The sequence below is a fragment of the Centruroides sculpturatus genome, unplaced genomic scaffold (genome assembly GCF_000671375.1).
Source record: "Centruroides sculpturatus isolate CEXI.00-Female unplaced genomic scaffold, Cexi_2.0 scaffold73, whole genome shotgun sequence".
Taxonomy (NCBI): domain Eukaryota; kingdom Metazoa; phylum Arthropoda; class Arachnida; order Scorpiones; family Buthidae; genus Centruroides; species Centruroides sculpturatus.
In genome coordinates this window covers 1,133,248-1,146,171 of record NW_019384330.1, presented here as the reverse complement: position 1 = coordinate 1,146,171, position 12,924 = coordinate 1,133,248, and the positions used below count along the sequence as shown (strand labels likewise).

At 29.4% G+C, this 12,924-nt stretch overlaps 1 protein-coding gene across 1 annotated transcript in view; it reads right to left on the bottom strand.

Moving 5' to 3' along the window:
• LOC111629765 (Golgi-specific brefeldin A-resistance guanine nucleotide exchange factor 1-like) overlaps positions 1-12,924 on the bottom strand; it is a gene marked incomplete at its 3' end in the record, with an annotated part of 182,789 nt that overhangs the window by 58,683 nt on the left and 111,182 nt on the right. Inside the window, exons 13-14 of the mRNA XM_023373680.1 lie at positions 4,744-4,909; positions 879-1,093 (exon numbers count right to left, since the gene is read on the bottom strand). Coding sequence (XP_023229448.1) covers positions 879-1,093; positions 4,744-4,909 — 381 coding nt within the window. The remainder of the gene's footprint in view (positions 1-878; positions 1,094-4,743; positions 4,910-12,924) is intronic.

The window sequence follows — 12,924 nt, the reverse complement described above, 5'->3', positions numbered from 1 at the left end:
CCATAAACATTCTAAAGTTTTGTATAACATTTATATATAAAGGGTAGAGATAAATTTTATAAAAAAATTGTAAATGCTAACAGTGAGTAAAATAGTCATTAAGTCCAACAACACTGGAGATATCACCCATGACTCCTATATCTCCATCATGTCTATCTTTAATTAAGAACCTAAATTTAATAGTATTAATGCCCCTTTATACACAAGCTACTGTGCCAAATTTAGTTTCTTTAACTTTACCTATTCTGAGATATTGTTTATTATCTTAGAACTAAGAATAAAGAAATTAAACAAATTAGATGTCAACATGCAACTGCATGAATTTTTACCCTTTATTTGACATTTTTTGGGTTCAGGAAATCTCCAAACATGTAGATTTGCAAAATACTTGGCAGGTCAAATTTGACACAATTGCAGTACTTTTCTGTTTTATATACATAACAAGTTGGGAAGTATAAAGAAGTCGGAGTTGGTGGATTTTTGATGACTCTAACTAAAACACCAAAATGCCACAGCCTTGTAATTTACACTGTTTTCATTACATTAAATTTTAACTTTAAGTTGGCTTTTTAATATAGTATGGTTGCTGTTTATTCAATTTCTATGTATAACATTCTTTTAATCCAAAGAATTTTTCTTGGTATACAATCTTACAGCATTTTTGTTAAAAAAATTTTTTAAATAAAACTGTAATTTTCTAACCAAAATGCTGTAAGATCATCTACCAAGAAAAATTCTTTGGATTAAAAGGATGTTATACATAGAAATTAAGTTGACTTTATTTTTTCCATAAAATTAATCAAAATAAAAAATTATCCTCAAAATTTTATTCATAATTTTGATATTTGACATACAAACATGGTAAAGTATTAATGTACCTTTTTTTTATTCTTGATGTCAGTAATTTCTTTACGGTTCGGAATGTCATTTGCCAATTTTCTTCTGCCACAACTAAACTGAAAATCCATCTTGGTTCCTTTTAATTTGGTCGATTTATTTAATTTTCCAGAAATGGCTAACTGTCCCAACAAGTACCCAGAATGATTTGTTGTAATTGGTAAATCTTCATTTTCTTTTTCATCTTGTCTGCTTTCTACATGTTACAGATTAAACATAATTTTAAAATAAATATTTAAACATCATTTATTAAATGCTTCTCCTGACATAAAATAAAATTACATTAATTTTTACTTTTTCCAAATATCTGAATGTTATCATCTGATAATTGTAAATGAAAACGTTTAAGAGAGATGTTTATTATAAAATAATTTGTATTAGAATGCATTATACAGGGTGTGGCATAATGGAGTCCCACATTTACGAGGTGAATAAAAAAAAAAGGGTACAATAATATGGAAAAACTTTTTATTTATTCAATGCACATATAAGAAAGTTTTTTTTTTTTGGTTAGGTTTTAAAAATGATGTCGTCCAAATGTTGGCAATGCACGTTTGGAGCCGTTCCTTCAATTCTCACCAGCATATCTGGAGGAATTTTGGTGATTTCCTCATGAATTCTTGTAGGGTTCTCTACCTTGAGATATCCCCATAAGAAAAAGTCACGGGGACTCAAGTCAGGGGAGTGAGCAGGCCATTCAACAGCTTCTCGTGAAAAGATTAGTCGACCGGAGAACATCTCTGTCAAAATGGCACGAGAAGAACAGTTTGTATGGACTGTGGTTCCATCCTGTTGAAACCAAAAGCCACTTGTATCGTACTCTTTCCTTTTGGGGTGCAAAAATTTAACAGTAATGCCACCCTCTTCAAAAAAAAAAAAAAAACAACAGGCTCCACAATGCCTACACAGGACAAAGCACACCAAACAGTGACTTTCGAGCTGTGAAGAGGTCATTGTGGAGTTCTTGGGGTTTCCAGCAGCCCAATAACAAAAATTCGGCTTGTTCATTGTGCCAGACGGATGAAAATGCACTTCATTGCTACTCCACACAATACCTCTAGGAGGCACAGCTGTAGAGATTTATCATAATCATTTTTAAAACCTAACCAAAAATAAGCTTCTTACATGTACTTTGAATAAATAAAAAGTTTTTTCCATATTATTGTACCTTTTTTTTTAATTCACCTCATAAATGTGAAACTCCATTATGCCCCACCCTGTACTTGAAGTAAAATAACATTTTGTTTTTGGTAAATAGAGAAATAATAATATTTAAAATTAATTGATAGTATTGTTATTATATTAACACATAATATTATTATAATAAGCTACATGACAATTTCTATTTATCAAATAAATTTATAAGAAGTAGAGTTAGTTGCATACAAGACAATGAGTTTAACATACAAGATATAACTATTATTATTTCTTCTATATTGAGTTTAAAATATTAATTTACAATGATTTAGATATTTATGTGAATCATAAGATTCTTAATAGATGTTTCTTAATGAATGTGGGGAAACTGCAAATGACATGTTAGTAGATGACACAGAAAACTTAAGAGTTAAATTTTATTTAAAAATATGTATTTCTTTATTTCCCTGCAAATAAAATTTCATTTAGATTTATAAAATATTTTTTATAAAAATTTTTCATAAACCAACTAGAAAATTATTTTCCCTGAAATTTCTGCATTAAAAAAATTATTGATTTCCAGGAAGATTAGAGTCCAAAATTTGTTTACTTGTTTTTGATAGTCCCTTAATTTTTATAGTATCCAGATTTTCTGAGATGGCCAAAACTCTATTCAAAAGTACAGTAGAGCATCGTTTATCCGAAAGTCGGTCAACCGAAAGCGTTTCAGTTGGCAAATTTAAACTTCCGCTAGTGCTGTGGTGCTGCAACCTTTAGCTGTATCTTGGGCTACTCCAATATTCTTTTTGTTGGTGTGTGTGTTTTAGCTGGCAGCACTGGCACTTTTGTGTAGTGTTTTTCTGAGGACTGTGTGTCGTGAATCGAACGTTTTTGATACTAGATTAACTTCTAAAGTATAATTTCTTTTGTTTTTATATTTTTCAATATATTTATTTTGTTTGTACAAAATAAAGAAATAATTTTTAACAATTCAATAGCCACGATTACTATTATAAAAATTTTTGTTAGGCTTAGCATCACCAAAAATTGAACACAAAGTGACATGCAATGGAGAAAAATTTCAACATAAAATAGGTTAATATAATTTTTCGTACATAATCGATTATCTGAACAACCCCAGTCCCCAATTGAATTGAATAAATGACGCTCTACTGTATGTATTTTGTTTTTATAATAACTAAAATGAGAACAAACTGTTTTTGTGGAGTAAATATATTTCCTTCTCTTCTGTATATATAACAGTATTTGAAAAATTAATAATGAAAGATCTGATAAATTAAAATCCTCCAACTTTGTAATTGAATTTAAAAGACAGAGAGATGTTATACAGAAATAAAAGGATTTGTATTTAATTCACTCTGAATTAAAGTGTTTTAATTGAATTAGTTTTTCTTTTCTCACATACTTCCTTTTATATATAGTAGTTTTAATAAAACCTAAGTAATAGTTTCTCTTATAGGAAGCCACATTCCAACTCAAATTATCTTTGTGAAGAAAATGCAAATTAAGGCAAAGTTATCAAGTTGAAATTTCCTTTAGTCTATCTTCATCAAGAATAAAGAAAACAATTAGGCTCCTCATTTACTGACAAATAATGACCCAATTGTACAGCATAACTCAGTTGTTAAGTGAGAAGTGTCTTTATTAGAAGATTCTTGATCTGAGACTTTCTGAGACAAATCTACCTGAGTGAAGATGGCATCTACCTTGCTAAACTTTGTTTTTTGTATCCTGGTAATACTGGAAATCCCAGCTATCATCATCTAATACTAATTTTTTTCAAAAATTTCTGGGCTGTCTTGTAAGAATTCACACCATTAGTTCATTTTGGTCTCTTTCTGTTCATTGGTTATATAGTGTGACAACAAATTATTCACATTCCCAAACTTTTATCTTTTAAATCATCTGCATTGGTTCTTTGTTGATGTTCAATATTTTGATGATTATGTAAGTAGCAATCATTCAGTCTTCATGAATTAGAAAATTTTCTTCATATTTTTATCATTTCAGATGAACTGGTTGTCAGTCAGGGATCACGTTCAACTGATTCTTGTTCATTAAAAATTGTGCAAATCATTCAGAACCACAAGCATAGAATAAAAACTCAACAATATTTTTCAGGTTTTCATATGTTTCAATTGCACTTTTATCCAACTTATGGTAAAATTCAATTACAATGCATCACTCCATTGCCAGAATTTAGACACAGCATAACAGTAAAATTACATTTCCTTTGCCACAAGAGAACAGCCAATGCTATCTTTATGATATCTGTTGATATGAAAAAGCTCATTGTACTAGTCAAATTGTACAAAAGTTGTAGATATGCCATAAACAGCACAAGTAGAGAAAAATCAGTCTTATTACTTAATTAGCATCCCATGTATTTGTGTGTATCGACATTGTTATAAAAAATTTGAAATTTGATAACTTTTACACTTTCAAAGAAATGTTTCAAGATATTTCAAGCATTAGAGATGTGATAAAAACTATGGTTCCTAACAGAATAACACACACATCTATTAATCATGTGACAGATAGTCATTGGGTACTTTACTTGTGCAGAGAGACAATTTCTTTAAAAATTCCTCATTTTTCTACATTGAACTGGTATTTAAAAGAAGTACCATTCTTTGATACTGTTAGATAACAATTCTAATTAACAAATAATAATTTCACTTAACTTACCAATTTCCTGATACGTATTTTTAGTATTTTTTTTAATTTCAATTTCCAACTGACTTCCATTTAAAATACGAAAATGACAATGACTTTCAATACTATCGACAACTGCTAATAATGCATCTAGGGACAGGAGATGCGTCGAATACAGTCCCGAGACCGGAAAGGCATTCTGAAATGTAACTTATTAAATTATTACATTAAAATTTAATTTAATAAAATAAAATAAAAAAGTTGAGATTTTCTGGCTGCTTGACATTTCTAGTTTAAGAACATTCCAAGACATTTCTAAATCTAAATAATTTTTTATTTTTCAGATTATTTTAAAATATATACTCAGAGTATTTCTATCATCACAAATAAATCTTGAGAGAAACGTTTTTATTGAAAAATAAAATACCAGTATTAAGTAATCAAATATAAATACCCAAACTCAATAGTGATGTGTTATTGAGTCCCACTTTGAGCAGATTCTTTCTTCCAGAACGTTCTAAATTAATTATTAAATTTAGCAAAAGATGGCACCTAATGCCTGCTTCTAGTGGCAAATTACTTTGCATTTAATTAATAATAATAGTAATAATGTAGCTTAACATAATTTGGCAACCATTTGGCTTTAAAATATTAAGTTAAACATTACAGAATGTAAATCTGAATGATGTTGAATAATGTTTCTAACGTTTTCGGTCTTGTTAAAAGACCTTTCTCAAGAAAAATAAATCAAATAAAACAACAAAATTGTAAATCGAACACTTAGTACAACTAACACGTTTTTTGAATATTTTCGAACTAGCTTATAATCCGTTGCAAATGACGTCATTGTGAACTTAGCAACGGAAATATACAAAAGATTACATAAATATCTAGAAAGTTTTTAACTACTTGTTTGTAGTTAAAAACTTTGAGTAAATGACTTTAAAGCTGAAAGACAGCATAGTTTATTCCTAATCAAGTCTGGCATCACTAGTGAATCACACTTTTATATAAAATATTATTTAAGGAATACTGTAACTCATCAAAAATGATGAGAGAAGGAATAAAATACATCAATCATTTAATATAATCAGTAATTATTTGTGAAACTTTAAACGGTGGGCAAAAATCCATCAAAAATGCCTGAACATCGGACCTCAAATCCCAAACAATTAAGATATTTAGAGGCTGTTGAAATTTACAAGGCCATTAGGAACCAGAAAGCAGTCAATTTCAGAAAGACTGATACACTATGTATAGCATGCTACAAACTCTCCTAGGACTTCTGTTCTATGTAGTTATCATTATACTCTTTGCCTACAGGCAATTTATGTTTAAAGTTGTAATATTAATATTTTTAAATTATCAAAAATATAATTATTAACTTCCTATATGTTAAACTGTAATTTTTAAGTGTGTATGTATTAGATTGGTAACACCATACCAATGTAGTACATGTGTGGAATTTAAACCACTTTAAATCTTTATATTTAAATGTGTTCAATTGGTTAAAATTATCCTGTTTGGTATTGGTTCGTGGGTAATAAATTTTGGTTTTATTCGATTACAGCACACACAAGCAATCTGCTGATGAGGGGAATGCCTCTCGAGAAGTCTTTTAAGAGAAACTGGTCCCTATTTAGGTGTTACTAATGTGAAGACCCAGAAAACTCCATATGGCCGACCTGTTGGTGAGGTGTGAATCCACAACCACTTACCAGTGTTTGGTGGTTTTATCCACTTGGCCACTGGTGGTATCATAGATAATGGACAAAAACATTTTTATCACTAAATAATTTTACTGGTTTTGAGTATATTTGTGAGTTTTTGAAAAAGTTAAAATTGTTATTTACACTTGGTTAAAAAGTATTAATACTGACAGTATTCAAATAAACATCAGTGGAAACAAAACTAATTTTTGATTCAAAATTTCAATTGTGGATTGAAAGAAATTTTCTTTATCTTATAAAGTTAAAAAGTATTAATATGGGACAGGTAAATCATTTGAATAATTCTTTTAACTGACTGATCAGTTATTTTTCATTTAAATATGTCCACTCTCCATAAATAATAACTCGTGGAGAGTGGACACAAATTAAAAACATTCCAAAAATTATAATTTGTGATAATTAATGTCTGTGCAGTATGAACTACAGACTTTCTAACAGTGGTAATGATAAAATAACAATGAAAATAATACATACAGTGGGTGATCAGTTAATGAACAAATTGAATAATGAACACTTTTTATGTTCGGACAACGAACACCTCACAGAACAAACACAAGAAGAAGTGCTGTAAATTAATGAATACTGATTGGTCTTCCCTGCTCTTCGGACAACAATTCAAAACTTTTTGGAGCACAGGAGACGTTGACATTGACGCTCAACCTGGTATATATTGATCAGATAGTATTCCTCTAAACTTTGAAACTTTCCCTTTTATTTCCAGCCTTTTATTTTCTGACAGAAACAATTTTTTTATAGTACTTGCAAGACTGTTGGGCAGGCACTTGTTAAGTTTTGTGTCAGTTTTTATTTTCGAAAGGTAAGAGTATAATAGCAAAGGTAGAGAGTGGGCAGATGTCTGGTGTCTGTTGTTGCTGGACAGTATGGCTCGAACAGGTCTACAGTAGGCCGCAGTTCAATGCAAGAAAGATGCTGTATAATCAAGAAGACTCAAGCAGCTTAGGGAGTAACAAAAATCACATCTGAGAAATAAAGAACATTGAAGAGCTCGTAACGGAACCTGAAACTGATCTGACAACAGAAGAACACCAAGAAACTCAGCGGGAAATGTTTTCTTTTGAAAAAAAGAATTAATGTTGATATCTGCTATTAAACATTTTTTTTGAAGAAGTGGGATGATGTCAGAAGATCTTAGAATGGCATCCAAACCAGATTGAGGTTAATAGGCTTGGGGATCTCTACAATTACAATGCTATTAATTACTTCTGAAAAATCTTGAAGAAGAAAGAAATGCAATCGACATTAGACAGATTCTTTAACCCCTACAAACGGAAAAAACATGACTAATAAAAATGCAAGACTGTGTGTATATGTATTTTTATTATTACATATAAATAAATGTAATAAAAAAGTATACATTTTTTTATTTTTTGGTGTCTCCAGAACAAATTAATCAAATTCCCATAATAACCTATGGTAAATTGATAATTGGTTAGCGAACAATTCAGATAGCAAACAAATTCTTGGAACAGATTATATTCGTTAACCAATCACCCACTGTATTCTAATCATATATACACCCAAGGGTTATGCACAAGTTATGATATAAACTACAGAAATACTACCTGTGGAATAAATTTGACCTTCTCAATAATCTGAAAGATAAGCTGCCCTTCAAACTTTCAATCTTAAAATTTGAGCATTCCATCCTGGATCTCAGCTTTTTCTGACAAAGATATACAGAGTTGACTGACAGAAAATGTTTGAACTTTTTAATACTTTCACTGCAGGATTGACTTTCAGGTTCATATATATTTTTTGTTTTGAGAAAAGAGTATATACAAATATATATATTTGGAAATTTGGTGAATTCTATCTACAGTATTTTAATAAAATAATCTATAATCAGTGAATCTCACATTATAATGTAAGATTCACTTAACTTGGACAATTAATGTAAAACTGTTTCTTTTTAAATGAAAATTGATTCTCACAACTTACATCTACTATACAATATTATAAGATATGATTTTTCTTGCAAATATTCTGTCAATAAACTTCCTTTAAATATTATGAATAAAGGTTATCCACATAGGAAATGGAGCAGTTCTGCATCTTGTTTCTTCACTAATCTACAGAATAAAATTTTAACCAACTGAAATCAGCCAGTCAACTTGCCAGTTTATCCCAAAGATTTACACTCATAAGAATTGATGTATTATCAATTCTTTAGATTAAAGTGAATTTAATTTTAAATATAAACAGCCATATCAAACCCAATACATAGCAGTAACTTATAATTATGAATTTAACTTTGAGATTAAAATGCATGCAACCAGCCCTAAATGAATAAAATATTTTTAAAATTTATGTGAGATTAGCCGGGGGTACACTAATTCGTTAGTACCACTTAATCGGCCTATTCCGTGAGAATAGTTCTCTGAGTTTCGAATCGTAAGATCCGATCGTAAAAAGTTTACATAGGAGAGCGTATAAAATCAGATCCGAACTGCGAAGTTCAGAAGTTCGTCAGGTTCCCGACACCAGTTTGTCAATTTATCGATGCGCGGACAAACACGCGTATGCGATCTGATTCGGAATAAATTGAGGAGACATTCTTATAAAATAAAACAAGAGTAAATTTAATAAATCTCGAACAAACGAATACAATTAACCAAATACAACGATTATACGACAAGCTATAGACTAGGACTGAATCTATGCTAATGCGCGTTCGAGAGAGAGAGCTCACAAAATTATTCTAAACATACGACCTGTTTAGATGTTGTCGTCTTCGTTTCTGTAGGTAAAGGACACCTTGTAAATAGAGTTCATATTACTTTCGAAAGGGAGATCACTATGTGCACAAAATATAAAAAAATATCACTTCTTCTAAGTGTAGACTCGGGACTTAGTCTATCGGACTCCGTTTTGGGCGTTGGCCATCAGGAGGAAAACTGCGTGGAGTTTAGATGCTTCGGATCTGTCGAAGAACTCCGAATTCTGACTAATTTCTCCTTTTATGTCAATATTTTCGTCCAATCATCGGCTTGGATTTCGTTCATGTGAGCGGATGAAAGGGGAATCGAAGAGGGGTCGAAAGTTCCCATCGAAGCGAGATTTTTAACGGATAAGGGAAAAACAGAGGATGTACGGACTTCCTTTAACGGAAGTAGCATCTGTTATCTATCTTTTCCCACGACTAAAACACCAATTTTTCACCAAAAACAAAGTAATATTTTTTGTCAATATTTAAGCATATTTAATAAAAATTATTAAATGAGGCCTAGGGCCCTCAGGTTTTCACATTTATATATTAAATTGAAAAATAAAATCTCCAAAACTATTTCAAAACTTAATTAAAATCATTACTTAACAATTTAAAATAACTATTATGTTTTAATATAAATTTATTTCACAACAATGAATATAAAACAGCTTTTATATTCAGCAAAGAGAAATTTATGCAGATTTAAAGATTTGAATAACTAAATTACAGGAAAGATCTTGTTTTATGCAAAACTGATATACAGTATAACCCCCAAATAGTGGACACCACTGGGCATCGAAAAGTTTGTCTACTATTTAGAGATGTCAGCTATTTGGAGGTACATGCCAGCAGCCATATTATATTTTAATCTGGTCATTATAAAGTGAAGAATACAATGGATTACAAAAATATCAAATTTGCATTAGGAAAGTAAAAATATCAAAAAGTATACATAGCATATCTAATTAAAATATATATATATATACAGTATATTGTTTATTTCTTCAGCTGTAAAAATCACAGCTTAATTGAATTCTAAATAGAAAACAGATTGTATAGGATACTTTAATTAAATGAAACATAAAAATTACAAAATGTAAACATTGAATAATTATTAATTCATCAAAAATGACCTGAGCAGAAGTAAAAAAAGGAAAAATTATACTGTTATTACAAACAGAAGTGGGGAACAAAGGTCAATTTAGCCAAACAAATGTTAAGTTACAAAGGTGAAGGATTTGAAGAATTGTAAAACTGCCCATTAAGTAGAGGTGCCCACTATTCGAAAGTGCCTGTTAATAGAGGTTTCACTGTATGTATATTTTCATTTTCACAGATGGCAAATGGTTAATTATATGTCCTTTGGAACTTAGCACAAAGTTGCTATTGAGAACAAATTACACAGGAATATGCCTTTTGATGGAAAAAGTAGATTTATTTTCTATAATTTAAAACAGATATGCATTTTGAGCTCTATGCTCCTCTTCAGTCCTTATTTTATTATGTGTATCAGTAAAAACTATGTATGAAATTACAAAAGGTATTAAATTATATTTAACATACATGTATAAAAAGTTTTTTTAAATATAATTAACTAAAAATAATTATAGTGACAGTTGGAATAACTATTAAAACCATGGGGTAAAATAAATAAAACTGAAATGAATTAAAAAATAAATAAATGTAATAAAATGTTAAAATAAGATAGTATACCTGTAGAAATAAATTATTTTTCTTTAAAATGTATTAAACCATAAGCTAGTACAAGTAAAACAAGAATAAATTTAAAAAATAAGTGAAATTGTTAAGTTAACCCACTCCTTGTGCCACCAAATCTAACTCTAAGTTGGAAAACTGCTCTTCAGCTTCTAACAACACTCCAAATACAAAACTATCAAATGCATCCTCAATGCAGTAAAAGCTCTTGCCTGCACGTCATTTTATATAATAGTGTACTTGATACACTATAATAAAATTTTGCTTTACATATTAAGATTGTTAGATGAAACTGTTACTTATAATAGTAAAATCATAAGTAAACATTTAAAACACATTTTAATGTTAATTTTAAATGATTGCACAAGTGTCTAGGCAATTGTCTGGAACTACTTCAGGGAGAACAAATTTATGCAGAATTTTATTTTACATGATACTTATTGACAGACAGTTTCTGTGTATAACAAATCATACAATATATAACTATAATATAAAATAGTTTTTCATAATCTTTTTAGAAAAATATTTAATCATCTGTGATTCTTTCAATGGTTTATATATATTTTTTACATCACACATACTAACATAAATACATGAACACACAGACAAATTTGCAAAACAAGAAATTAAACAAAATATAACATTAAACAAACTGACCTTTGATAAAAGTTTAGTCAAGTCTTCAAATAGATTAGAACAATACAGACTGCAATCAAAATTTAAATACAATTCTGTTACCAAACCAGGAATGTGCCATAATTGAGATATGGAATCTAAGGCTATCTCTCTCTGTTCGTATGGAACTTTTGACGATTCCGATATTATTATTTCAATTAATCGAGTTAAATACATCTGAAAAAATAAACATAAAATTTAGTAAAAATAAATCACTTTCCTGTTTATATGTAAATTGTGTACTTTAAATAAAAAGCTTATTAATTTAATATATATTTGGATTCAGTTGTAATGATTACAAAAATTATGTTTGTATAATAATTAATCATGAATAAACAAAGAAATTAAAAATATAAACTTTAGCACAATGCAATTTATATCCAAGCTTGACTTCTTTTTTCACATATGGGATTAAGACGTCAAGGAATATGTTTTGAGGATTATTAATGAATAAAATTATTCTACAAAATCAAAGATAAAAGTTAGTTTTCAATAAAATGTTCATTATGAAATTTTTGATTTAAGTATTTTTATAAAAATTCTAATTATTGTAGCATAAAACTGTTTGCTCTCTACCAATTTAAGTCTGATGTCAAATTCTAAAACAGGTAATTTCAAACTCTGAAAAGCATTTTAGTTTCCTGTATAACTTTTTCAATTGATTTAAAGCATTCCTCTTTTATAGTTTTGATTTATTGATGATATTTATTTAATTTGATTATTGATGATAAACTTTAAAATAAAAATTTGAACTCACACAAGCAAAATCAATATAAGTCCTGGATAATATAGGGGCCAGTGCAGTGTCGGTTGTCAGTCATTCCTTTCTGCTATTATGTTGACATTCCTTCATTCACCTGACTAAAATCCTTGCTGTTATATCAATATAAAACAACAAGTTATTCGTCTAGTACATTCCCGACCCAAAAGTCTTCAGGCCAGGAGTGTATTCCATCTCCGTACATGACTACAAGGTAAACAATTAAGTTTACATTGGGCATGTCAGGACGTCGAAGCTGCGAGTGACTTTTTTTGTGAACTTTACATAAGGATAGTGAAGTGACAAATAATAGTCTGTTTGATTAATTTATTATTAAATAAGTGCAAACTAATATTATATACTTCAAGTTAAAGGAGGAAAGTAATATTTCAAAAAATAACATTATGCAAAGATCCCCAGTTAAGCGAGGAAGACCGCCACTTACAAGATCGAGAACAGAGAACAAACAAGATTATTCAGGTTCTTCAAGCTCAAAACTCATTACGGACTATGGAATACAGTTAAATAGTGATTTGCAAGAAGAAATAAGAGAGTCTAACCAGCAAAATTTATTGAGTTCAACAGGTGAGTCATCTAATATTAAT